The 26,665-nt window shown below is 42.9% G+C and overlaps 2 protein-coding genes across 5 annotated transcripts in view; one reads left to right on the top strand and one right to left on the bottom strand.

The window, feature by feature from the left end:
- LOC124605117 (transmembrane protein 47) overlaps positions 1 to 26,665 on the bottom strand; it is a 370,579-nt gene that overhangs the window by 161,111 nt on the left and 182,803 nt on the right. Inside the window, exon 1 of one of the 3 annotated variants that reach the window (XM_047136580.1) lies at positions 12,159 to 12,246. The exons of the other annotated variants lie outside the window; for them this stretch is intronic. Within the exon in view, the coding sequence (XP_046992536.1) occupies positions 12,159 to 12,221 (63 nt within the window). The 5' untranslated portion in view covers positions 12,222 to 12,246. Of the gene's footprint in view, positions 1 to 12,158; positions 12,247 to 26,665 lie in introns of those variants that run through there. 3 annotated transcript variants of the gene reach the window in all.
- Positions 3,512 to 26,665, top strand: part of LOC124605116 (T-cell immunomodulatory protein) — a 450,797-nt gene continuing 427,643 nt past the window's right edge. Inside the window, exon 1 of one of the 2 annotated variants that reach the window (XM_047136574.1) lies at positions 3,512 to 3,734. In XM_047136574.1, coding sequence (XP_046992530.1) covers positions 3,700 to 3,734 — 35 coding nt within the window. In that variant the 5' untranslated portion in view covers positions 3,512 to 3,699. The remainder of the gene's footprint in view (positions 3,735 to 26,665) is intronic. The other variant, XM_047136577.1, reaches the window with a different exon arrangement.

The following is a 26,665-nucleotide window of genomic DNA, read 5'->3' as shown; positions in this document are numbered from 1 at the left end:
AAAATGAATCGTTATCGCAGCACAGCGTCGCTACGTTTGAAATTGGTTTGCGTAGAATATTTCCAAAGCCTCATCTCAGTCCTCTCCACTAGACGTGGTCGTTAACGCACATTAGTAAAGAGTTGCTGGTTTGAAGTTCATATGTATAGCTGAGAAGGTTAACTCTCACCTCCGCAGTGTCCCGAGCACCGGGTCGGCGTGATGCCATTGCTCGCGATCCACCCGTTAAATGAGGAACGTTGAGCTCGCCGGCCCCCATGGTGCTTGCTACTGGAGAGTAGTAGTCATTCGGTTGCATCTGCTCCCTTTCTTACAGCTCCTACTTATTCATAATCAAAAATCCACACGCACAACCACGTATCTACACGAAGCAGATCCACATAGCAGATCCTACAAAGAAATCACAGATCACCTCCTTCAGGACCTCGTCCGGGTTATTAATACGGGATTTCGTTCTTCTAGGAGTACGGCTATATCAACTTCGAGAAACTGAAGAAAAATCACATCCCAAACAGATTTTATTTACAATTTGAAATCAGACTCTAGCGAACTGGGACGAAGACAAATTCTTAACCAACAATTTTTGTTAGTAGTTAAAGTTTAATGAAGGGAAGCCCTCAATCTCCAGTGGCCAACTGCTCCCTACGGTGTCACCCTCAAACGTCCTATGATTTGATATTAAGAGAAAATTAATACTGAATTTCAAAATAACTTAGCGATATCGCTACCTAATTTTTCGGTACGCTACGAAAATAGGAGATAAAGGAATAAATACTCTACTTTCTACGATGTCAAAGAGGATTTAAATTCCTCAGACGACTCAAGGACCAAGCACTGTGGAGCCAAAGGGACTTGTAGGATGTCTGGAGGTCCTGTTGTTGATACAATTTTTCCGCCTATTATTCATTGTGCACCTGAACTCCTGTTTAATTATCGCACCGCCACTAACAGCTTGAACAGCGTAGTCTCTGAACCGTATAACACACAACATTCCATATTAAAAGCGAATTAAGCTTTTACGACATGACTACTAAAGTGTGTATCTGAATTAGACGTAAATCTTGGAAAACAAAATACGACATAATGAAACAATTCTCACGCAAAATATGTACTTTTGGCAGAATACTGATAAGTAAGAATTCCTGAACGGACTTATTTCTTTACAGCATCTGTTCAAAACAAAAACACTCTGGTCACGGCAACAGTACGGTGATGTAGACGATCCCAAATGACTAGTATATATATTTTCAGCTGCTGCTAAAATCCAGGCGAGCGTGTCCATGCGATCGTCAAGTGAATATCGTTATGTACATTCTTCACATTATCGACGTCTTAGTTCACTGGTATCGAGACTGCAAACAGAGCCGACCACGAAACATGAGCACTGCGGCTAATCTGTCTTTGCACAAGTGGTATATCAAGAGTTCAAGCCTGGGACCTAATAGGAGTATTGAAGCTAGTTGTTGACAATGAGCACCCTGAGTCAGCGGATAAGTTTCCGTCGGAAACTCGACTCTCGTCCGGTGTAGACCGATATACCTAAAGGTTACTAGCGTAACAAATTTAACCAAAAGCAACTGCTCGCCAAGGATCCACTGGAGACCACTGGTTCCTAATATCAAAGCACTCAGCAAACAGGCCTTAACAGTCCGTGTAACTTTGTTGGCAGAGTCAACAGCTTAAGCTGCGTATCAACAACACGTCATCCTACACTACACTGTTCCCGGATGGCACAACTGTCACACTTGTTAAACGGAATACCTATGTACTAAATGCAACTGCGAAGGCAATAGTGCGTCACCTACAACAGAGCTGTAGTTAAATAGTATACAAAATTTCGATGCAAGACAGCTAAAAATTACAATTTACGAAAGTGATGGAAGAAAATCTCTTAACTTTTTATTATTCCAATAGGATAAGATGATCTCTCAAATATCGTATCATGGTTCCCTAAATCCCACAACAATGAATATTTCTAGTTCAAAAATTGCTCAACGCAGTATGAGGTGTTCACACACAATACATTCGAATATAACTATCCGAAATCGGACTTTCTGCCTTCACCCAACACAAAACACACATACGAAATCATGTATCACTAATTTCTGCTCCAAAAGGCGTGCTATAAATACTACTCTGCTTTCTTTTTCAATGGGATTCAACTAAAATGAGCAATACAATTGACAAACAGTACATCTCATAAATTTAATGACTGCCTTGTGCCATAGTTTCCCCACGACAGCCATTCATCACAACACTTTAGTCCGTTTCATTGTAACTTTTTCAGAAGATCAGACAAGCACAGAAAAACCTGAACGATTCATAGTAATTTTTATAAAGAACCATCTCAGTAGTAACGAACGTCAGCACGTAGCATTTTAATAATGTTATACTGAAGATCCTGGAAATTCTGTCAGCACATATTGTGTTGAACCGTTCAGCTGCCACAGATGTTGCGTGGCGGCGCTCCAGAAAGTAAAATAAGTAAGAAATTCTCAGAGTAAATGCAGCGCCAGATAAGTATAATATGATCAATTTGTATTTTAGTTTCGAGAGACATTATGATATTCCACACATAGCGTCCACGCGATCACATTGTTTTTGTTCTGTTATTCTCTTGTCATTTGTCCTTACTCGTATCCAGTGAATATTTACCAGTTAGAAATGCGGGAATATAGCTGTTCCCGACAAAGCTCGGCAAGGGAAGTACGTAATTTTTTGCCCCACGATCACGCTATCGATATGACAGATTAATCCCACGCCGTTTAATTCCATAAAGTAAGGGGGCGCTAAAAACTACGCCGGACCTGCGATACTGTTATACTTTAGGGCTACGAAAGAACCGCACGATTTCCTGTTACTGATGTGGATGGTTACCACTACACTGTCACCGAACAGCAGTTGCCGTTTGCACCGAAAATTAACTACTCGAGAAACTCCCGGTGTTGACAGAGGGCTACCAACAGTTTGAACCGAATTGTAAAGAAGGCACTCTAGATTGGAAGAAAGTACTACAAACAACTGAATTCAAACGTCAACAATTGCCGATTCTACATAAAATTTAGGAAGATCAAGAGAACAGGTTCACACTCCTGCGTGACATTCCATATAGCCAGACGTTGTCTGGCGACTCAGTCATGTGTTACTGTTAACAAGAAAAGAGTATACGAAAAAGACTTCGTTGGCTAATATCACCATCGATGGCGGCTCAGAGCAGGAAAATGCTTTTAACGTTTAACAGTACTACAGCAGGAGAATTTTTTGTGACATATAGTTCTCATTTCAATGTCTCCTTCAACGTACAGTTTACAATGATAAGTAAAAGAGCAGCGTACGCATTTACCTGTGGGTCTATCACGGCACGCTTCCAGACGCGACTGGAGGTTACTCCTCAAGACAAGTGGCCAGCAGTAGTGCAGCTGGGTGGGAGGAAGCCCCGCTGCGGATTTCCGAGTCGCCCACAAAATCGACTTCCAAGACGGGCGCTACCTTGCGGCAGTAAGCACAACACTACCCACCGAGAAGCCTCTCTCACGCCTCCTGTGGTCAGTCTGCGTATTACTTTAGCAGTGCAGAATGTTATGATAAATCTTTTTACTTCGGGCACTGCAGACGAAACAACACTAATGAGACAGGAATCTCTCACCGCAGTGACAAGGACAGCGAGTACCCACTGGAAAAGAACAATACGCAACTTCAATGCCGTTGATTAACGAGAACGGTGAACTCTTTGGGTAAGTACATCTTCATTACTATTCATAATTTCGCTCTTCATTATACCGTGCAGCATTTAAAGCAACATATAACATTCATTATAAAAACACTGTACATAGTCCAAGGCAATATTTCAACAATATGAAAAATATTAAGTCAATCAAGACGTTTCTCGTAATTATCTCGTAATCAATAACTGGCGAAGCATAACGTAAATTTAGGGGGTACAAATGGAAGATAAATAGATGAAAGCTTTTGCCAGTAGCACTGTGTCCGCCAGCTATCTCTACGCGAGTGAAATGAATGCCATTTTCGCTTCGTCAGAGAAACTATTGGAATGAATGCGCTACGCTTGATATGTCTTAGACCTCATATATAAAAGGGTGGAATGAAATATCATTCTGCGCAATCAAACGTGAATGTAAGGGAATACTCGGGAACTTTAAAACGGAATACTTTGACTAAAGATATAGTATTTCTCTTTAGTGACGTCAGACAACCTGTATTTGAAGAAGACAGGGACCATTTGGTTCCCACCACCGTTGATTTAGCGTAGAGATTAAGATAATAAGAAAGATTAAAATACATACAGAGGCATATAGGCCGTGATTTTTCACTAGCAAATTCCGTGAATGGTATAGGAAAGAAAATCGACAATGTTGGTGCAATGTATCTTCTGCATGAACTTCACAACAGTTTTCCGGGTTTATATGAAAGAGTAGATGTCCATCAGACAGGAAAGAACTACATAATGATCAGTTAAATGACATGAGCTGCGAAGACCACTATAAGACCAATAACTTGATATTGGAGAACCTGTGATCCTGGGGTTCACTGCTTTTGCAATATAGGTTTCACAAACTGCAGAGCATGTATTTTACTGAGACTTTGTGCACGCCAACTATCTTATAAGTTTACTTTATAAGACATTACAAGCACTTAATGCCAGTGCCAGAAACATCGCAAGAAAGACATTTGAATTAAATGACTTTGCCGTTATTACGACTTTCGCGGTTCCTCGAAGATCTAAAAACGTGTACACCACGAAGTAGTTCGTATTTCTGTTAAGTAATCGGAAAAACTTGATCTTTTCTCTTATGATAATTGCTGCTCTGTACTTACTTGGATCTATGTTTTCTTCGTCCTGTCATTCTAAACTGAGGATGTCCACAATATTATCACCGTACACCAGAAAGGAAGTTTTAAGTTTCGGTGAGAAACCCGTTCTTTTCAGGTCCCGACAACGTCACACCTTCATTACGTATAACAACTTCGTTAGAGGCCCAGAGCCGGTAGATCGATATGTGCATCGTTGTCATCTCCCAGATTAAAACAGTGCTGTTACACAAAACTGTACTCGGCCATCAGCTGACTTACCGTTTTACAAGACACTCTTCACCCTTGCAGCCTTGTGGTATCCAATCTCTCTTCGACACTAGAAGGTCGACGTAATCTCTTTTCTAAATGACTCTTGTTGCAACTGTGCAGCCTTTTGCAATATTTTCCCTTCACGTTTCCTAGAAACAATGGAGTGGTGGGTGCTAAAACTTCTTTAAGAAACCACTAACACTACCAACACTAGTACTATTTCTTTGACAGGCAATACCCACAATGCTGGCGTGCTGAAAGAAGTGGAACGAAGAGTAAAGGCATGAAAGCTGATGACTCGTTTTTGTAATAACTCTAAAATAATCATCTGCAGGGAAAAGTCAGAATTTTGCTTTGTCACAGTTTCGTAATTTCTGCACCTAGGTCTGTATTGTAATGGATTCTCAATGTATTTCTAATTTGCTTCACAAAAAACTTTGTGAGTGACTAAGAAGAGCACTAGGAAGCTGCAGCAGGTCTAACATACGATCTAGCGTCTTGAAAACAAAACCACTATGAACAGACCAAGAGGACGTTTGAAGTTTTAAATGTCTCTTGCGTAGGTTTTATTTAAATGATCTAAGAGACCTTGCCTTCGGAAAAATTGCAGAGGATATTGCACGAGCCCTGTGACTTCCATTGTGGACGGATGTGTCAGCTGTCGTTTGCAGCTGCGACGCGATAACGTGGTCACTTCCTCTGAGCCTTCTGCGTTTCGCAGTCGGAAGTTGTGTAACGCCGACTCGCCACATGGACATCCAGTACGTCAGTACCGAGCCTTTACGAGCTTTATGCGTGTCATTCATTCCTACCGGTCTCTCAATTCCGTTCCCTCTCTACAAGGTTACCGCACACCGAAGCCAAACGTCGGCAACTACACAAAGGCAGTAGGGAGCGTCAACAATAAAGTAACCTTATGTTTATTGGTTTCCGGCCTTTACGCCATATAAGAATTTTCCACGTAGACATTTACAGAAAACAGACACAGAGAACAACAAGCTTAACTACGGTACTGACCAGGTCATGTAATAGCAACGATTGTGTAGATTAAAGTTTTATGACAGTAACAGAATAATTAACATACATCATAAACACTACAATCAATTTTTCGTTCATTAATTTTATGTTATTTTCTATGTACATACATGGATAATTTTTTTCGTGAACATGCACAAAATATATGAATTATTTTTGCTGAGGCATCTGTTACTAGCTAATAGATGGCAACTACCCATGACCTTAGGAGAGTGCTGTTGAACACAGGGACAGGAATATTTTTCTGAATCAGATTCTTCATTAGTTGTTGAATTGCTAATAGGGGGCAAACAAATACGAGGTGATACACATCGACACTTACTTCATTTCCGCACTCATAACAAGCTATCTCACGAAGACCAAACCGGTACAAACGTCTTGTCTTATCCTTATTAAACAAGAGATGCCTCTGCTGCCGTAGCTGATTTTGTGGAAGCAAGGTTTGGCCGGAATTTTGTCTTTAACTGATGCGTAGTGACTGCTCTTTAAATGCGTTGACGAGTTCCAGTCTTCTTAAAGGAATCTGATGTTGCATTTGATAATGTTGCTTCCTTCACAAGTACATCCACGTCTTCACTATATCTGACTCTGCAGTGATCTTTCATCCACTTAATCCCTTAAAGTCTCCCTATCTGTTACAATGAAAGCACTGTTTTATTGTGCCGATGGTACAATTATTACAAGATGTTCTCCAGTTTCTTGTAATTACAGACTTTAAAAAGGACTTATATAGGATCAGTGACTACCAACATTTTGTTAGGAGTTGTATGCATGGGGTACTTTAATGTTTCTTAATGTTTCAAGAACAGCGATTGGTTCCACAGTAAAAATTTGTCTTCTAGTAACTGATATTTTCTATACTTTCATTGCACTGGGCAGTAAAATGCGCAATGTACATAGTCGTTTAAGGGTTTCTTTGAACCATTTGTATACATGAAGAAAGAATCTGGCCATTTATTGAGTATCTCCCAACACTTTTTTGAGTAAATATTGGCAGTTTCCTTCTCTGGACTGATAGATTTAAAGGTAACTGGTACATTGTAGCAGAATAAGCATATTCATAGACTGGACATTTGTTGTTGATGATAACCTTCAATCGTAAATAATTCCACAACGTGTAACTATGTAACGTGGTGGAAGAAACGATTACTGATGTGTGTGTCTCGAACTTATAGGCTCAAAATTATAGAGGGTAGACGATAGTAAACTGAATATTTTGAAATATCACCAGTCCGAAATGAATCTTTCAGACGTCTCCCCCAACGAACAAATCCTTGTGGCATAGACGTTTGTGCCGATGACTGAGAAACAATACATAATCGTTTAGTGTGTCCACAGTGTGGGTTACCACTGTTTACAGCCCAGAACTGGTTGCCGAAGATTGATCATTACTTGCAGATGTGAATTTAATATATTGTCTGTAGGATAAATTGCGCGGAGTGCTAAATAAATGTGCAGGGAATTGTTTGGCAACAGGAGTAATCCTAAATGGAAGAAATTTGTCGCTGTGGAAAGAAGCGCAAGAGAACTGCGTCGTTCTGGGCACAGGAAGCTGGCCAGGTTCTCGACAAAGAACTATTACCACTGTAGAACTTGAGGTGTTGAATCGTGTGAGAGAAATAGTCCACCAACAGCTACCCATTAACTTGCCTGTGAAACACACACTTCGAAGAATGTGGTGGAGCATTAACCACACACGCTATCATAAATAACGAATAGTTTACGTTGAAAAGGAAGCACAAAACGGCAGTCATGCCTCTGAACAGTTGCTGTGAACTTAATGTGTTGCTACAAGGGCAAGTTCTTTACGCCATTAAAATCCAAATATTCATTTCCGACCACTGGTTCCTTATCTAAGTACTCAGTTTAGGATCCTCTAATATACGCACAATTTTCAAAGTACGAGAAGTATCATAACCTCATGATGGCAGAAGAGGAAAGGTCTTTAAATAAAGGCATATTACGCGATCTAGACGGTGTTATTCACAAAAAACCAACAGTGACCGCATACTTATTTACGGAATTGCTTTCCTCTATTAATAATAGCCGGCCGGTGTGGCCGTGCGGTTCTAGGCGCTTCAGTCTGGAACCGCGCGACCGCTACGGTCGCAGGTTCGAATCCTGCCTCGGGCATGGATGTGTGTGATGTCCTTAGGTTAGTTAGGTTTAAGTAGTTCTAAGTTCTAGGGGACTGATGACCACAGATGTTAAGTCCCATAGTGCTCAGAGACATATTAATATGTTCAAATGTGCGTGAATTCCTAAGGGACCAAACTGCTAAGGTCATCGGTCCCTGGACTTACACACTACTTAAACTACCTTATGCTAAGAACAACGCACACGCACACGCACCCGAGGGAGGACTCGAACCTCCGGTGGGAGGGACCGCGCAATCCGTGACAAGGCGCCTCAAACCGTGCGGCCACTCCGTATGGCTCTATTAATAAATTATAGTTTGGCTTACTCGGTAGCAGCCGTATTGAATATACACACTTGCACCAAGGACAGTAATATAATTTTAATGATCACATCGGAAAAAAATGCGGCAACGATTTTAATTTTGTGTCTGTCTGAAGATACTGTCTCTAGTGCTGGTCCTTGGTTAAATCCTCGCGACACAGAACAGTAACAACGGCAGCAGAGGAGTCCAAACAAAATTGTGCAGCCAATACTCACTTCATCAAGGGGTATACTATCTTCTTTTTCTTCTAGTGCCGTTGTCACCGTCGTGTGTCGCAAGGATTTAAACACGGAACAAGACTACAGACATGTACTTTCAACGAGACACAAAATTAATTTTAATTGGTTATGTTTTCCGATGTGATAATTAAAACCTTATGACCACCTTTCATACAGCTTGTGTCACACACACACTATAGCTATATGCCGATAATGATTTATTTTGCAAACGATTTTGTGATATTCTTAAGTGGCTGTCTAGTCTTACGAAAGTTTTAGTCACTGGTATTTCACGATCTGACTAAAAACGAAACTTTTTCAAAAATCCCGAAAATGTCGGAGGCTTAAACCGATACATTTTCATAGCACGCAGTCAACAATATTAAAAGCCTTTAATCACCAATATGTCGGTTCCCGTCGTTTTATTATAACAACTCGTACCAAAAACAACGCGTTTTCGAGAGACCGTGTATTTGGCGATGCTTTGGAGCAGCAAATATTCAAAGCAAGCACGTTAAGCTAAAAAATGAAATACAGGCTACAACTGTAAACGACGGAATCCAGCATGGTGTAGTTCAGGTTCTGCTTTGTCACGAAAAAATCCATCTTGCCAATGAAGACATGAAGACCGTAAACGAATCAGCGATTATATATGGCACTTATTTATAAGATTTCAGTCTAGATCGCACCAACAGTATAGCTTTCTGCCATCATCTGATCTGTTAAAACAAAATGGAAAAAAATAGTTACAATTTAGCTCCAGGCCAAGTCTGTTGAGAAAATGAGGCAATACGTAATACCGATAACACGGCGTCACGTACACCGGCCATTAGCGACACCAAGAGTACAGCCCCCTCCCACACCCCACCCCCAAGCATAGCCACAGGAATAAGAAAGATTCCTCACATGGCACGAGGCAGCGCCGGCTCGACTGGCGTCTGAATGCTCTATCGACCATCGAAACTTTTAATCAAATGACTATCACGTCATTTAGCCACATTTCACACAGCTTTTGTCAGGTCTGATGGTCCAGCGGAAATCCAGACACTATGAGGTCAGATCCCTGTGGGAGCGCGGAAATTTTCAGTCTGCCTATAATCTAGTCTTCACCTAGCAACGACGTGCTGAGTCGCCAGGAACAACACGTGACTCCGAATCCACGTTAACATGGAGGTCCCCTTTCACCGGTTGTCCAAGTTGCCGAACTTGCGCCCAACTGAAATACTTGCACTAGCCCACTGAGCGTAAGCAGTTATTATGCACAAAGTCTTAGCTGCTTCCTTGCAGCATTACAAAGCAAATAATACCAGTGATACACATTTTAAGCTGATTTTAAGTGTGTATATTTCATTGTTACGTGTTGCATTATATCTAGTGCTTCGCTGCTAGATACACACTTTAGCGAAGTGAATCCATTTTAATTAAAGACCAAGCTATCATTTTAAACTGTTGAAACTATTACGCTGGACACACATCACTAAAGTCCTCTTCCGGTTACAGCTCGTGTCTAAGTAAGTATGAGACGCCCTAGCTAGCTTTTTTCAAGTACCTGGGTGTAAAAAGCACTTGGCGTTGATACTCTTATCAGGACACACCTAATGGAATGTAATGGCCTTCCGCCGTCTTGTCTTTATTATGTACTGTTAAGATTTTCTCAAGAAACAAGGCCCCGGGAGTAGACAACGTTCCATTAGAACTACCGACAGCCTTGGGAGAGCCAGTCCTGACAAAACTCTACCATCTGGTGAGCAAGATGTATGAGACAGGCGAAATAACCTCGGATTTCAAGAAGAATATAATAATTCCAATCCCAAAGAAAGCAGGTGTTGACAGATGTGAAAATTACCGAACTATCAGTTTAATAAGTCACAGCTGCAGAGTACTAACGCGAATTCTCTACAGACGAATGGAAAAAAACGTAGAAGCCGACCTCGGGGAAGATCAGTTTGGATTCCGTAGAAATGTTGGAACACGTGAGGCAATACTGACCTTACGACTTATCTTAGTAGAAATACGTTTCTAGTATTTGTAAACTTAGAGAAATCTTTTGACAATATTGACTGGAATACTCTCTTTCAAATCCTGAAGGTGGCAGGGGTAAAATACAGGGAGCGAAAGGCTATTTATAATTTGTACAGAAACCAGATGGCAGATATAAGAGTCGAGGGGCATGAAAGGAAAGCAGTGGTTGGGAAGGGAGTGAGATATTAAAATCTATGGAGAAGAAATAAAAACTTTGAGGTTCACCGATGACATTGTAATTCTGTCAGAGACAGCAAAGGACATGGTAGAGAAGTTGAACGGAATGGACAGTGTCTTGAAAGGAGGATAAGATGAACATCATCAACAAAAGCAAAACGAGGATAATGGAATGTCGTCAAATTAAGTCGGGTGATGCTGAGGGAATTAGATTAGGAAATGAGACACCTAAAGTAGTAAAGGAGTTTTGAAATTAGGGGAGCAAAATAACCGATGATGGTCGAAGTAGAGAGGATATAAAATGTAGACTGGCAATGGCAAGGTACGCATTTCTGAAGAAGAGACATTTGTTAACATAGAGTATAGATTTAAGTGTCAGGAAGTCGTTTCTGAAAGTATTTGTATGGAGTGTAGCCACGTGCGGAAGTGAAACGTGGACGATAAATAGTTTGGACAAGAAGAGAATAGAAGCTTTCGAAATGTGGTGCTACAGAAGAATGCTGAAGATTAGATGGGTAGATCACATAACTACTGAGGAGGTATTAAACGAAATTGGGGAGAAGAGGAGTTTGCGGCACAACTTGACTAGAAGAAGGGACCGGTTGGTAGGACATGTTCTGAGGCATCAAGGGATCACCAATTTAGTACTGGAGGGCAGCGTGGAGGGTAAAAATCGTAGAGGGAGACCAAGAGATGAATACACTAAACAGATTCAGAAGGATGTAGGTTGCAGTAGGTACTGGGAGATGAAGCTTGCACAGGATAGAGTAGCATGGAGAGCTGCATCAAACCAATCTCAGGACTGAAGACAACAACAACAACAACGACAAGATTTTCTCAGCAAACTTTGCTTTCAGCCATATTGCACCTTATAAATGGTATCAGTGTACTGCCACTTTGTTTCAGAAGTCAAGATGACAGAAAGCCGAAACCGGCAATACTGTGAATTATGTAACTGCGACCAGGGCTAACACTCATTAATGAACAGCCCTCTTGCATCTCATTGACGACGTTCCTGTCTAAGCAGGAAATATCTGACGGGTCTGATGCTGCTGTACGGTGAAATTTCACGCTGTGACGTGGCAAATCTCTACCTCCTCCACGTCCACGCTCGCTTTCGCGTCCCGTGTGAGGGCGGCCTCAGCCACCAGTTGCGCCCTTACCTTGGCGAGCAACGGCCTCCTGACGTCCACCAGCACCCACGCGGCGACCGCCTGCAGACCCATGGTTTGACGCGGGCTCTTCTGGCAGCAGAGGTAGAGCAAAGCGGACGGCCGAGCCGGACGCACGGTCGGCCAGCTCAGCCGGCGGCGTTCCGGCGGACGATGACCGCAGCTTCCGGCGGCCGGCAGATGGACGCCAGAGATAGCAGGTCGCCTCGACTCCGTGCCGTACCGCACCGCACCGCGCCGGCAGCGTGGGCGTGGCGGCAGGATGGGCTGTTTAGGCGTCTGCCGAGAAGTGACACGTGGCGCGGCCGCCGAAGCGCCAAGTGGAGGCGCTAAATGGACGCTCGCGCTGCACCGCTGTTGCTGAGGCACGCGGCGTGGGGTGCTGCCAGTGCAGCGATACGAGAGCACCGATTGTACGGGAGGCCCAGGTCTCCTCACAAAAGTCGGCACCAAGCATTAGGAATGCCACGAAAGTGTGAGGACGAAACTGCAACTCCAAGGCCGCAACGGGAATTTTAGCTCAAGAATAGCTCAATTACCATTTTTTTAAGAAAAAGGTAATACGTATTCTGGCAACGGCCTAGCTGCAGTGGATACGCCGGTTCCCGTCAGGTCACCAAAGTTAAGCGCTGTCGGGCGTGGCCGGCAATTGGATGGGTGACCATCCGGGCCGCCATGTGCTGTTGCCAGTTTTTGGGGTGCTCTCAGCCTCGTGATGCCAATTGAGGAGCTACTCGACCGAATAGTAGCGGCTCCGGTCACAGAAAACCATCGTAACTACCGGGAGAGCGGTGTGCTGACAACACGCCCCTCCTATCCTAATCCTCCTTGAGGATGACACGGCGGTCGGATGGTCCAGACGGACCACTTGTGGCCTGAAGACGGAGTGCTGATACGTATTCTGCCACCGTATATTCACATGCTTCGTTCGTTCATCAGACACTCCTTTCCTCCTCCAGATTTCCGATAACTGCGCCTCCGCACGTCCTATCCCGAACGACAACCACCCCTCTCTTTCGGTGCACATAAAGCGTGAACGTGAGCTTCACCGATAAAAATTCGGAAGTAACCGAGATATATTACCCGAGTACTTTAGTATGACGGTTATGTGGTCTACGGGGGCTCGCTACAGAGCAAAAATTTACATATTTATTCGATTTGTTAGCCCAATCAGCTCTGTTTCTGTGAAAATACACTCAACAGAGAGAAAATTTGAAATACGCTATCACCAAAACGTACAACACAAAAAAAACAAAGTAAAGCACCGACGCAAAAGTAATGTGATGTAGTTCCTGTAGCTACGGAAGCAGCTCAGCATAGTTTCGTGAAGCCGCTCTTCTGTTACACTCTCAGTGAACCCTTTACACGAGATGTTCGTTGGCCAATTCTTCATCAACAAACCTATCTACACTGGTGTGTATCACTGTTACCTTACAACTAACGCTGTCGGAAAGAAACCAGAGACGTACCGGAGTTGTACTGAATAGATGCAAGAGGGTCAAGAGTAAACTGGGCATTACTGATAACAGCGAGTACCGTAGATGAATGGAAGAACTTTGTTTTCGAGTAAGGCACACATTCAAACCGTCTATATTAGCAATATTGTGGAGGTACTTTCAGTGCAGTACAGATGGAAAGGTAAACAGAGCTAATACATCAGAGGAAACACAATCACTCTCTAACAATCGACCAGCGATCACTCGTTCTTTAAAGACAATTCAATACTCTTAGATAGCAAGGGCCTACCATCTCTGATAGAACTATACTTGCTGCAGATATTACAATTAGCAGCAGTAAATAGGTACGAATACTGACTGCTACTTTATAGTAATGATGTTGTTGTCTTCAGTCCTGAGACTGGTTTGATGCAGCCCTCCATGGTAATGATATATCACATATAAAGAACTATTTATAATTTTATAACATCCACTTGTGATCACTGTATGCCCAACTTGTTTATATCAATACGAAATAAATAACTGGTAGCAAAAGTCACTTGTTCGTGATCACCATGAAGGTCAAACAACATTCATAACATCTTAGAATTCATCCACATAGGAAGACTGCCAACAAAACCAGTAAATACTTTGCGCACTAAGTGGCACGGTAACGCTAGCGTACAAAATGTACACAGGAAGTATTTACGTCTCTCTGGAAACCGCGACATTGGTGACAACTGCCCCCAGGGGCCATTTAACAAGCATTCCAGATAATGTAAGAGACATCTTTCGGACATACGCAGCGAAGTTACGAATACTGGTAGCCCCATCACGTTATGCAACATGCAACACTCTCCCGTAACACGGGCGGTACTTGCCTACGCAAGCTTCCCTCCCAAATATGTATAGTGTCATCATCATTCGCGTAGCCTTCACAAAAGCGTCCTACAACCTTGCCTCCCAGTCTATGGGGTTTCTAAGGGATTTCTAACAAGGGAACCTCCCCATCGCACCCCCCTCAGGTTTAGTTATAACTTGGCACAGTGGATAGGCCTTGAAAAACTGAACACAGATCATTCGAGAAAACAGGAAGAAGTTGTGTGGAACTATGAAAAAAATAAGCAAAATATACAAACTGAGTAGTCCATGTGCATCATAGGCAACATCAAGGATAACATGAGGTTAGCAGCGCCGTGGTCCCGTGGTTAGCGTGAGCAACTGCGGAGCGAGAGGTCCTTGGTTCAACTCATCCCTCGTGTGAAAATTTTTCTTCTTTTATTTTCGCAAAGTTATGATCTGTCCGTTCGTTCATTGACGTCTCTGTTCACTGTAATAAGTTTAGTGTCTACGTTTTGCGACCGCACCGCAAACTTACAGTTCGGAAAATATTCACTGACCTTGTTATTGAAGTCGCGAGCTATTATTTGCTGGATTCATTTTGCCCACGGAATACATCTCACGTATTTAATGCACTCCCGTCCAAAGTAGCGAACAATCAACTGCCAGCCAGGGAGCCTCGTTAGCAGGAATACTCTCTCTTCCGTGCGCTGTTGTCGACTGACGTCGTGTGTTTCGATGTTTGTTTAGGTGTAGCATCCTCATGCTACGGCGCAGTTACCTCGCATCGGACGGACGGACGGACAGATAATAATTGTCTGAAAATAAAAAAATAAACTCTTCACTCGAGGGAAGACTTGAACCAAGGATCTCTTGTTCCGCAGCTGCTCACGCTAGCGACGGGACCACGACGCTCCTGGGCTCACGTTCTCCTTGATGTTGCCTATCTTGCACATGGACTACTCAGTTTGTATATTTTCCTATTTTTTTCATAGTTCCACACAACTTCTTCCTGTTTTCTTGATTGATCTGTGTTCAGTTTTTCAAGGCCTATCCACTGTGCCAACTTATAACTAAATCTGAGGGGGGTGCGATGGGGAGGTTCCCTTGTAAGTGCGTGTAGGACGAGAGAGACGTCGGATGAAAAATCGAAAAAAAATTTTTTTAATTAAAAAATCGGAAAACATTCATGTTTGTGTGTGTCACATTCTATGAGGCAAACAAGCCTGTGATATTAGTGCTGCCTGTCTTCCTATACCATGAATGTACAGTGTTTCGATATAATATGCCACACCTTAATTTGAATTCCAATGTACGCTGTGCAATTATTTCGAAAGTAATCTCTTTCATAAATATAGTGCAATTTCCTAGAAAACTACCAATGAACCTACGTTTGCCCTTTCGTTTATCTACAACTAAGGATCTGATGCCGGTTCCCTCTCTTCTCATTTCAGAGGCTCACGCCTCATTCACTGCCATTCTCAAACATTTTTTGGGTAGCTGGTTGCATGACAAATATTAGAGACTAATTTGGTTATTCTTATTAAATTTAAGACCGTGAGCTATTTAGAACGCTGAAAATGGTCAGAATGTAACGATACTCATAACCGCATCCCATACACTATATATAACCTGTAAAGTGATTCGTTTCACATCATCCGGATAAAAATCGTTTAATGATCTAGAGACCATGTAACAAATAACTGATAATAGTTTTAACTCCTTATATAAGGCCACAGAATCCTTAAATCTCATCTAGTGTACAATCATATGTTTCTTTACAGAGAGAGCTCTTTGTGTATCTTCGTCTTCTGCAAAATACAAAACGTTTCGATCTTTTTTATCTTGGCCACTTCATTCCTGTACAAATACAGTACTGTTCATATTGGTTTTTAATACTATGTGTATTCTTGTTGATACAGCTCGCAAAAAGAGTCATCTAAGTCCTAACTTACAGGTTGGCTGGCATTCTTAGATTTCGTAGACAAGCAGCGAGTAACCTGCAAAGTAGCGATTAAATTTTTTTATCACTACACTGGAGATGACGTGTTTTCAGCCCATAAAGTGTACCGGCCACCTCGTGGGTTAAGACGTAGATGTAAGCATTAAGGTGAGCAATATCAACAAAACTACGAGTAGTCACGCACATACAGGGTGGTTATGTTGTGTGTGGAATCTTATGGGACTTAACTGCTAAGGTCATCAGTCCCTAAGCTTACACACTACTTAACCTAAATTATCCTAAGGACAAAACCACACACCCATGCCCGAAGGACGACTCGGACCTCCGCCGGGAGCAGCCGCACAGTTCATGACTGCAGCGCCTTACACCGCTCGGCTAATCCCGCGCAGGGTGGTTATGAATGACCTTTCGCTACCTGAGAGGGTCCCCAAGAAAAACGAGTGATCGGAGGATAACGAAACTTTGTGGAAACATTTGTGACATGTGGAAGAGAAGTAACCAATGAAATATTGAAAGAAACACATTTTACTTTCCACATGAGAGGTTAACATTTGTCAATTGCATACCACGTTCAAGTTTCGCCTTATAAACGTTGCCCAATGTGACGACAGTCTGAAACCGCACCAGGGATTGCTCTGCTGCAGCCCAAAACATCTCATCTACATCTACATGGTTACCCTGCAATTCACACTTAACTGCCTGGCAGGGGGTTCATCGAGCCATTTTCATACTACTTCTCTACCATTCCACTCTCGAATGGCGCGTGGGAAAAAGGAACACATAAATCTTTCTGTTCCAGCTGAGATTTATTTTATTATGATGAACATTCCTCCCTACATATGTGGGTGTCAACAAAATATTTACTCATTCGGAAGTGATTGAAATTTCGTTAATAGATCTCACCGCAAAGGAAACCGCCTTTGTTTCAGTGACTGCCGCCCCAACTCGCGTATCATATCAGTGACACACACACCCCTGTTGCACGGTAACACGAAACGACCTGCCCTTCTTCGCACTTTTTTGATGTCCTCCGTCAATTCCATCTGGTAAGGATCCCATACCGCGCAGCAATATTCCAGCAGAGGACGAACAAGTGTAATGTAGGCTGTCTCTTTAGTGAGTTTGTCGCATCTTCGAAGTGTTCTGCCAACAAAGCGCAGTCTTTGTTTCGCCTTCCCCACAATATTATCTATGTGGTCTTTCCAATTTAAGTTGGTCGTAATTGTAATTCCTAGGTATTCAGTCGAATTGGCAGCCCTTAGATTTGTGCGATTTACCGTATACCCAAAATTGATCAGATTTTTTTTTTTTTTTTTTTTTTTTTTAGTACCCATGTGGTTGACCTAGCAGTTTTCTTTGTTTAGAGCCAATTGTAACTTTTCACACCGTACAGGAATTCTCTCTATATCGTTTTGTTATTGGAATTGATCGTCTTACGATTTTACTAATCGGTAAATTACAGCGTCGTCTGCAAACAATCTAAGGGAGCTGCTCAGATTATCACCTAGATCATTTATGTAAATCAGGAACAGCAGAGGGTCTATGATAGATGGGATGCTGGCTACCTCCCTCGCTATGCTCACGCACTGCTTGAAGATCCCATAGTGCGTCCAGCATTCTCAGCCATGGGAACAGTACCTTCAGCAATTTTTGGCGCAACTCATCATCGGCCCCTCGCAAGAGCAATTCTCAAACAGCCAGTGAAATCGCACCTCCAAATCATGTTCTTCAAACCCGGTGTGGAAAGACGACTTCTTCGTACTCCTTGAATGCGTGATACTTGCGAAGCGGGGCAGCACTGCTGCTGCTGGTTTCATCAAAGCCCTCCTCACGTTGTCCAGAACAGTGTTGACTAATTGAAGCTGTAATTCAGAGTAATGTTTGTGTTTCAACCGTACGTCGCCCTAGGAGTACCGGCGCCTACTGGCAAGTCATCAAACTAATACTACTTACAACGCAAGTCCTGCAGTGTACAGTCTGATCATCATTCAGGTACCAATACGGTAAATAGTTTTCCGTCTACACTGGCTCAAGAAGCAAAGGTTTCATTATAACCAACCTGTATTACATTAGACCTCGACGGTTAGCAGGTGGCTCTATACAGGAGATCGATTGGTCCCTCCCACGTTAATCGCTGCTTCACTGCAAGGCGTGGCAGCATGTAATTGGGAAATAAAAATGAAATAGAATTACATTCTACGTTTAAACTCTGAGATATGCATTACTTCTCATACTATTAACTTTAAATCATATGAAAGCTCAAGAACTGCAACTTATATACTGCCCTTGCAGTTTGCTTTCACTTTCTTGAACAATTACTTTACCTGAAGCACAGTCAAGTGTTCTCATACTCTTAACTAATTTAAGTTTCTAAGTAGAATTGCCCTCTTTCCAGATTCTTAGAAGTCATTTATGTACAAGATGTAGTAATAAAGTTTTAATTATCACTTCGCAGAAATACATTTACGTAATTTATTTCTTGTTTGTTTACAGTTACATGTCTGCAGTTCTGGCACGTATTGAAATCACCGGCCAAAGTACAGGAGGCGGAGCTAGAAGCGCCAAAACATGACGTCGCAACTTATCACCGCTTTATCAATGCGCGCCACTTTGTTTTGGTTCCTCTAGGGCGTTCTACGGACCAATGGCGCGGGATTTTAATTGTGCGTAAGGACTGCAGACATCTAACTGCAAGCAAACAATAAAAATTACGAACCTGTATTGTTGCGAGTTGATAATCAAAACTTTAAGGCTAACCCCCGTACAAGCGAAATAGCGATGCAGGCATCACATCCCTGCATAATTCCCTAGGGCGTGGGCTGATCAGAAAATAGATTCTTCTTTGTTTTCACTTCCTCGTTAATTCACTTCAGTTTGTGCAAAACAATGTCATGAGAAGTAATGTGCTTCTTTATCCAACAGTACTGCGTTCAAGTTATTTTAATTGCGTCTCCGACTCACCTTTAAGATGGTTGTACAATTGTCATAATAATGTACACGATGCATATCGGAAAGATGATGGAATATCAAGAGATGCAAACTAAATCGGTAAATTAGTTATTGTACTAGCAAATGATTAAGTTTCTGTTATTTGTAAAATCAAGTGTCCCTGATAACCCTTGAACAAAACTTACGTTATTTGCTCTGACTTACCACCACTCGTGATAAAAACTTCGCACGAGCTACGCAAATACTACGTAAGTGGAAACTGATTATGAACATGTGTAAAGACACTTCATTTTCAGTCTAAACAGTAAAATACATTTTTATATATTTCCATGTCGAAGAGATACGTGCACAAGGTAGCAGATAATGGATTTTGGGAATAGTGTTACAAATGATTGTTAATTTACAGCAGGGTAAACGCGCCATCACAATAATTTAATAACCATGTCATAATTTTCTGTTACCGTTTGCAGGAACAAAAAAAAAAGGGAGAGAGAGTAAAATTGTAGCTTATGTGAATGAGGTAATCATTTTGGATATGAGGACGTAATCTAATGGAGTACTGCAGCCATGAACTGATCTGATTGTTTCCTGCCTCAGATACTCTGTTCAAAGTGGCTCTGAGCACTATGGGACTTAACTTCTAAGGTCATCAGTCCCCTAGAGCTTAGAACTACTTAAACCTAACTAACCTAAGGACATCACACACATCCATGCCCGAGGCAGGATTCGAACCTGCGACCGTAGCGGTCGCGCGGTTCCAGACTGTAGCGGCTAGAACCGCTCGGCCACTACGACCGGCTCAGATACTCTCCTCTAGCCTATTAAATTAGGTTTATAACCAGAAGTAAGTAAATAATCCGTAACAATCAACAGAATTACTGAAACTCTGCAAAAAATGCAAACGACAGAAATCCGCAAGCACGCTAAAGTTCTGCAAATGGTTCAAATGGCTCTGAGCACTATGGGACTTAACATCTATGGTCATCAGTCCCCTAGAACTTAGAACTACTTAAAACTAACTAACTTAAGGACATCACACAACACCCAACCATCACGAGGCAGAGAAAATCCCTGACCCCGTCGGGAATCGAACCCGGGAATAAAGTTCTGCACTCCAGGTCTAAAGTTCTTCCTCATGGTTGTCCAGAGATTATTGCCACAACCTCTTTTCAACATTATCGCCCACAATTTCTTGCTATCAATACAACAAATTTCTTTTTTCCTCCGAAATCTGTGGTAGTTATTAATGCCTTCAAGTTGAGTAGACGACTTAAGCTGTTCGGAAATTACAAATTTTAATAATAATAATAAATTATATTATCATCATATGGCATTACAAAATATTATGTATTTGCAGGTTAATGTGTAAACTACACAACCAGATAGCAGCACTCCTTGTCACTTCATGCCAGTCTTTCAGACCAAGACCACCTGTACAATTATGGAGTGGACGATTATCCACAATGTGTGTACTGTCTGTTCCTCCGCATAACAGACATACACAGCCCTTTCACAATAACCGCACGTCTTCACGACGTGGCCACATCATGCTCGTCACATTCGGAAGTGGTTTAGTGCCGAGCATTCGCGACGGGGAGTCAAACCCTGAAACATTCGTCGTTGGGTCTTGAATGAGGTGAGCATTCTGGGGTGTACATCCGTTCTAGCGTTCTTTCCAATCTCTCTAACAACCGAAACGTCTGCATACGGAAGATCAACCCAAAGCTGTTCGTATGTCTTCAGAAATATAGTTAGAGATTCTTAGCCGGCCGCAGTGGACGAGCGGTTCTAGGCGCTTCAGTCTGGAACCGCGCTGCTGATACGGTCGCAGGTTCGAATCCTGCCTCGGGTATTGATGTCTGTGATGTCCTTAGGTTAGTTAGGTTTAAGTATTTCTCAGTCGAGGGGACTGATGACCGCAAATGTTAGAGCCACTTTTTGAAATACTTAGAAAACAGTTTATAGGAACTTTTGCCGTCTTAAGAACTTGCGCGTAGGCTTTACTTGCGAGATTCATATGAGCAATATTCGACAGAAGAGGCAAGAAGTGAACTGGAGTGTACATGACATTGCCAATAACAGTCCTCCTGGCGTCATACAGACGTGCGTCTATCTTAGATGTACGTGCGCTGTTTACCAAAGCAGGGCACAATGTGCAGCAGCTAATTTCATGAATGAAATAGCACCATTGCGTGGCGCATCTGCATTTGCTTCTCAGTTATTCCCGGGAGCAGTTTTAATCTAGAGTCAAGCTTCTTTGATAGATTCGTGTGGTGCTGCTAAAATGTCAGTGTGCGATCGATGGTTACTGATTGCAATTTATGTCGATGATATGTGTATAAAGTAGGAATCTTCATGACGCTGTTCGCAATGATACGCTTGTCTCTAAGGAGGTAGCAGCGGCAGAAGATTCGTTGCGAACTGCAGGAAGACCGGCAAATTTCGATGATGGTGTAGTGACTGGCGGGTTGACCCGAACGTAAGTAAATTTAACGTGTTATGCATAAATATACAAGATCCATTACCGTTCGATTACGATATTGATGAAAATCGCTGTAAACAGTAACTACCTCATGACGTCTATGAGTAAACGTCAGGCTTGCATAAGTGGAATCGCCGCATAGGAAAAAAAAAAAAAAATTAAGAAAAGCAGGTGCCAGGCTGTGCGTCATTACAAGAACATTAAGGAAACGTAAGTGATACGCCAAAGAAGTGGATTACAACAGACTTTTTTCAACCTGGAACCACTGCAAAGTAGGATTAACAGAAGAAAGAGACAAGATCCCACGAAGAGCGGCGTGTTTCATCACGGGCTCGTTTAAGGGCTTTACGAAGATGCTCCAAAAACTTCAATGGCAGACGCTACAAGAGTGTCGTTACGTTATCACGAAGATGTTTACTCTTCAAATTGTGAGAGCGTACTGTGACTTTTTATCTCTCAAATCTCGTAAAAATAATGGTACAATGCTAGATTGCATTGTTCCTCAGAATACTAATTGCTCTGAGGTGGGATAAAGCACGAAGACTGTAGCAAGAGTGAAAATTATCGTGTTTACCCTGCAGTTAACATCGGATTTAAATAACACTTCCAGCTGATTCTACCTCTGCACGTTATTGCCGTACTTTTCCCGTTATGGCGAAACCAGGTGCAGGGGTCGTTGTAGAGACCGATAAGTTGGGTTGGTGGTCGATCGTGTTAAAATGCGGCAGAATGCTATGAAATATGTCGCAGTGTACAACAAGAATTATCGGACTTCGTATAACAAAGTGATTTAGACTTCAGGGAAGGACTATATAGAGGGTCTATACAAGGGCGATGTACTTGAGGGCAATATTATGGAAATGGAAGAGGACGTAGATGAAGATGAAATGGGAGATATGATACTGCGTGAAATGTTTGACAGAGCACTGAAAGACCTAAGTCGAAACAAGGCCCCAGCAGTAGACAACATTGCATTAGAACTACTGACAGACTTAAGAGAGCCAGTCCTGACAAAACTCTACCATCTGGTGAGCAAGATGTATGGGACAGGTGAAATACCCTCAGACTTCAAGAAGAATATAATAATTCCAATCCCGAAGAAAGCAGGTGCTGTCAGATGTGAAAATTACTGAACGATCAGTTTAATAAGTCACGGATGCAAAATACTAACGCGAATTCTTTACAGACGAATGAAAAAACTAGTAGAAGCCAACCTCGGGGAAGATCAGTTTGGATTCCGTAGAAATATTGGAACACGAGAGGCAATACTGACCCTACGACTTATCTCAGAAAATAGATTAAGGAAAGGCAAACCCACGTTTCTAGCATTTGCAGACTTAGAGAAAGCTTTTGACAATGTTGACTGGAATACTCTCTTTCAAATTGTGATGTGGCAGGGGTAAAATACAGGGAGCAAAAGGCTATTTACAATTTGTACAGAAACCAGATGGCACTTATAAGACTCGAGGGGCATGAAAGGGAAGCAATGGCTGGGAAGGGAGTGAGACAGCGTTGTAGCCTCTTCCCGATGTTATTCAATCTGTATATTGAGCAAGCAATAAAGGAAACAAAAGAAAAATTTGAAGTAGATATTAAAATCTATGGAGAAGAAATAAAGACAGCAAAGGACTTGGAAGAGCAGTTGAACGGAATGGACAGTGTCTTGAAAGGAGGATATAAGGTGAACATCAACAAAAGCAAAACGAGGACAATGGAATGTAGTCGAATTAAGTCGGGTGATGCTGAGGGAATTAGATTAGGAAATGAGACACTTAAAGTAGTAAAGGGGTTTTGCTATTTGGGGAGCAAAATAACTGATGATGGTCGAAGTAGAAAGGATATGGATATAAAATGTAGACTGGGAATGGCAATGAAAGTGTTTCTGAAGAAGAGAAATTTGTTAACATCGAGTATAGATGTGTCAGGAAGGCGTTTCTGAAAGTATTTGTATGGAGTGTAGCCATGTGCGGAAGCGAAACGTGGACGATAAATAGTTTGGGCAAGAAGAGAATAGAAGCTTTCGAAATGTGGTGCTACAGAAGAATGCTGAAGATTAGATGGGTAGATCACATAACTAATGAGGAGGTATTGAATAGAATTCGGGAGAAGAGGAGTTTGTGGCACAACTTGACTAGAAGCAGGGATCGGTTGGTAGGACATGTTCTGAGGCATCAAGGGATCACCAATTTGGTATTGGAGGGCAGCTTGGAGGGTAAAAATCGTAGAGGGAGACCAAGAGATGAATACACTAAGCAGATGCAGGATGTAGGTTGCAGTAGGTACTGGGAGATGAAGCTTGCACAGGATAGAGTAGCATGGAGAGCTGCATGAAACCAGTCTCGGGACTGAAGACCACAACATAGCGACGTAAAGACCATAGAGGTAACCTCGTACACAGCGGGTTACAAGTGCTATCTGACGTGGTTGCGCCTCGACAGACGCTGGGGTAGCGGAAGCGGGACAACGGCGTGGGATCGAGGTGACAGCACGCACGTCACGTAGACGCGGCTGCTCCAGTGTCTGCGAGATTCGGGGGCGCGGACACAATGGGGGCAGAGCGGCGCGTGGGTGGGTGCGGCGTGGCAGGCGTGGCGCTTCGGCGCGCAGCCAATCGTTAATCCTGTTAGCGTGCTGCTCGCAGCGGCCGCGCACGCACGCAGATCGCCGCGCGCGCTCCGGCGCCGCCGTATCGATTGACGGCGCGGCGCAGGGCGGCCCCGGCCCGCTGCCGGCCAGAACAAGTGCCACTCGGCCACAGCCGCCGCCGCCGCCGGCCGGATTACTCGACGAGCGCCGGAAGCTCCAGCCCCCCGCAATTGTCTCGGGTCGCCGAGCTGCTCCCACACATTCCCCCCGGTACAGAGCCGTGCCACGTTTCCACAGACAGCGCCGTAATGCACCGCGTGCGGTACTCTACCTTGAGGAGGGGGCTGCACGTCCAATGTCAAAAGCGTGGAAACGACACACTACGTCCTTCAAGCAGGGTTCACATCATCTGGTAGCGAAACTAGCACCCCACGGCCAAACGTGTACTAATAACGTGACATTACATACTACAGCTAAATTTCTGTGAATAAATCCTTACCAAGATGATGTGAGTTTTGTTTTCAGCCCGAGAACTGATTTGATGCAGCTCTCCATGCTGCTTTATCCTGTGCAGGCCTCATCTCCCAGTACCTACTGCAACTTACATTCTTCCGAATCTGCTTACTGTATTCATCTCTGTCTCCCTCTACGATGTTTACCCCCACACTTCCCTGCAGTATTAAATTAGTGATCCTTTGATGTCTCAGTATGTACGAGGGTCACTCCAAAAGAATGTTGCGTGTGCATTGTGCGGGGCTTTCATGGCAGTTAAGTTTCATTTAGCAAATATTTTGATGACGGGCTTCACCCAAAACACATCACCAAAAATAATTTTTTAACAACTAATAATCTGTTGATGTTAGCCACCTAATAAAGCATTAATGTTAAGACATGCTCAGAATTACCAACTGTTGCATCACACACTACAATGCCTGGAGATAGGGTCCTTTATGCCATCCACTGTAATAGTTGATGCTAACCTAGTAGAAGCTGCATTCATTCCTCCAGTTAGTCTTGCAATAGACTAGCAGACTTAGGTTAAAAAGTGATGCGGTGAGAGTGGAAGCCTCAGACAGTAGCTTTGCTACTAGTCCAGCTTTACCAATCCATCATTTATGGACATGCCTGACTTCCTTCATACATTTGTTCCCATTTCCAACTAATAAAGAGGGTCACTCCAAAAGAAATGCATACTATTTTTGTAAAAAAACAGTTTCCATTCTGCATGTGTGAAAGTTTTACAGTATGTAGATACATCCTTTCCGCTTGTTTTCAAACATAGTTCAACCTGTTCCCGTGAGTGGCGCCGTCACAGCATGTCTTCAAGATGGCTGCTACACTTTACGTTCGTCAGAAGCAACGTGCTGTCACAGAATTCCTGTGCTGTGAAAACGAGACAGTTGGAAACATCCACAAGAGGTTGAAAGAGGTGTATGCAGATGCTGCTGTCGATCGCAGTACAGTTAGTCGGTGGGCAAGCAGGTTACGTGATGAAAGCGGGCACGGCAATATTCAGGATTGTCCTCGCAGCGGCAGGCCTCGTACTGCACACACTTAGACAATGTGCAGAGAGTTAACGAATTGGTGACTGCTGACAGACGCATCACAATGAACGAATTGTCACGCTACGTTGGGATAGGGGAAGGAAGTGTTTGCAGAATACTCAAAGTGTTGGCGTTAAAAAAGGTTTCTGCCAGGTGGATTCCCAGGATGTTGCTCACAAAGAAACAAGGAAAAAGGTATGCAGCGAACTTTTGGAACAGTACGAGAATGGTGGAGATTAATTTCTTGGAAGAATTGTGACGGGTGACGAAACATGGCTCCGTTATTTTTCACCAGAAACGAAGAGGCGATCAATGGAGTGGCATCGTGGAAAATCACCCAAGAAAAAAAAATCAAAACCACAACTTCTGCTGGAAAAGTTACGGCTACGGTTTTTTTCGATTCCGAAGGACTCTTGCTAGTGGACATCATGCCACGTGGAACCACCATAAATTCTGATGCATATGTAACGACACTGAAGAAACTTCAAGCTTGACTGAGTCGTGTTCGACCACATCGGCAAAAGCAGGATGTTTTGCTATTGCACGACAATGAACGGCCAAATATCAGTCAAAAAACCATGGAAGCGATCACCAAACTCGGATGGACAACATTGAAACACCCGCCTTACAGTCCTGACCTGGCTCCGTGTGACTACCATCTCTTTCGGAAACTGAAAGACTCTCTTCGTGGAACAAGG

The sequence above is a fragment of the Schistocerca americana genome, chromosome 3 (assembly GCF_021461395.2).
Source record: "Schistocerca americana isolate TAMUIC-IGC-003095 chromosome 3, iqSchAmer2.1, whole genome shotgun sequence".
Lineage (NCBI taxonomy): Eukaryota > Metazoa > Arthropoda > Insecta > Orthoptera > Acrididae > Schistocerca > Schistocerca americana.
This window is presented reverse-complemented; position numbering and strand designations above follow the sequence as displayed.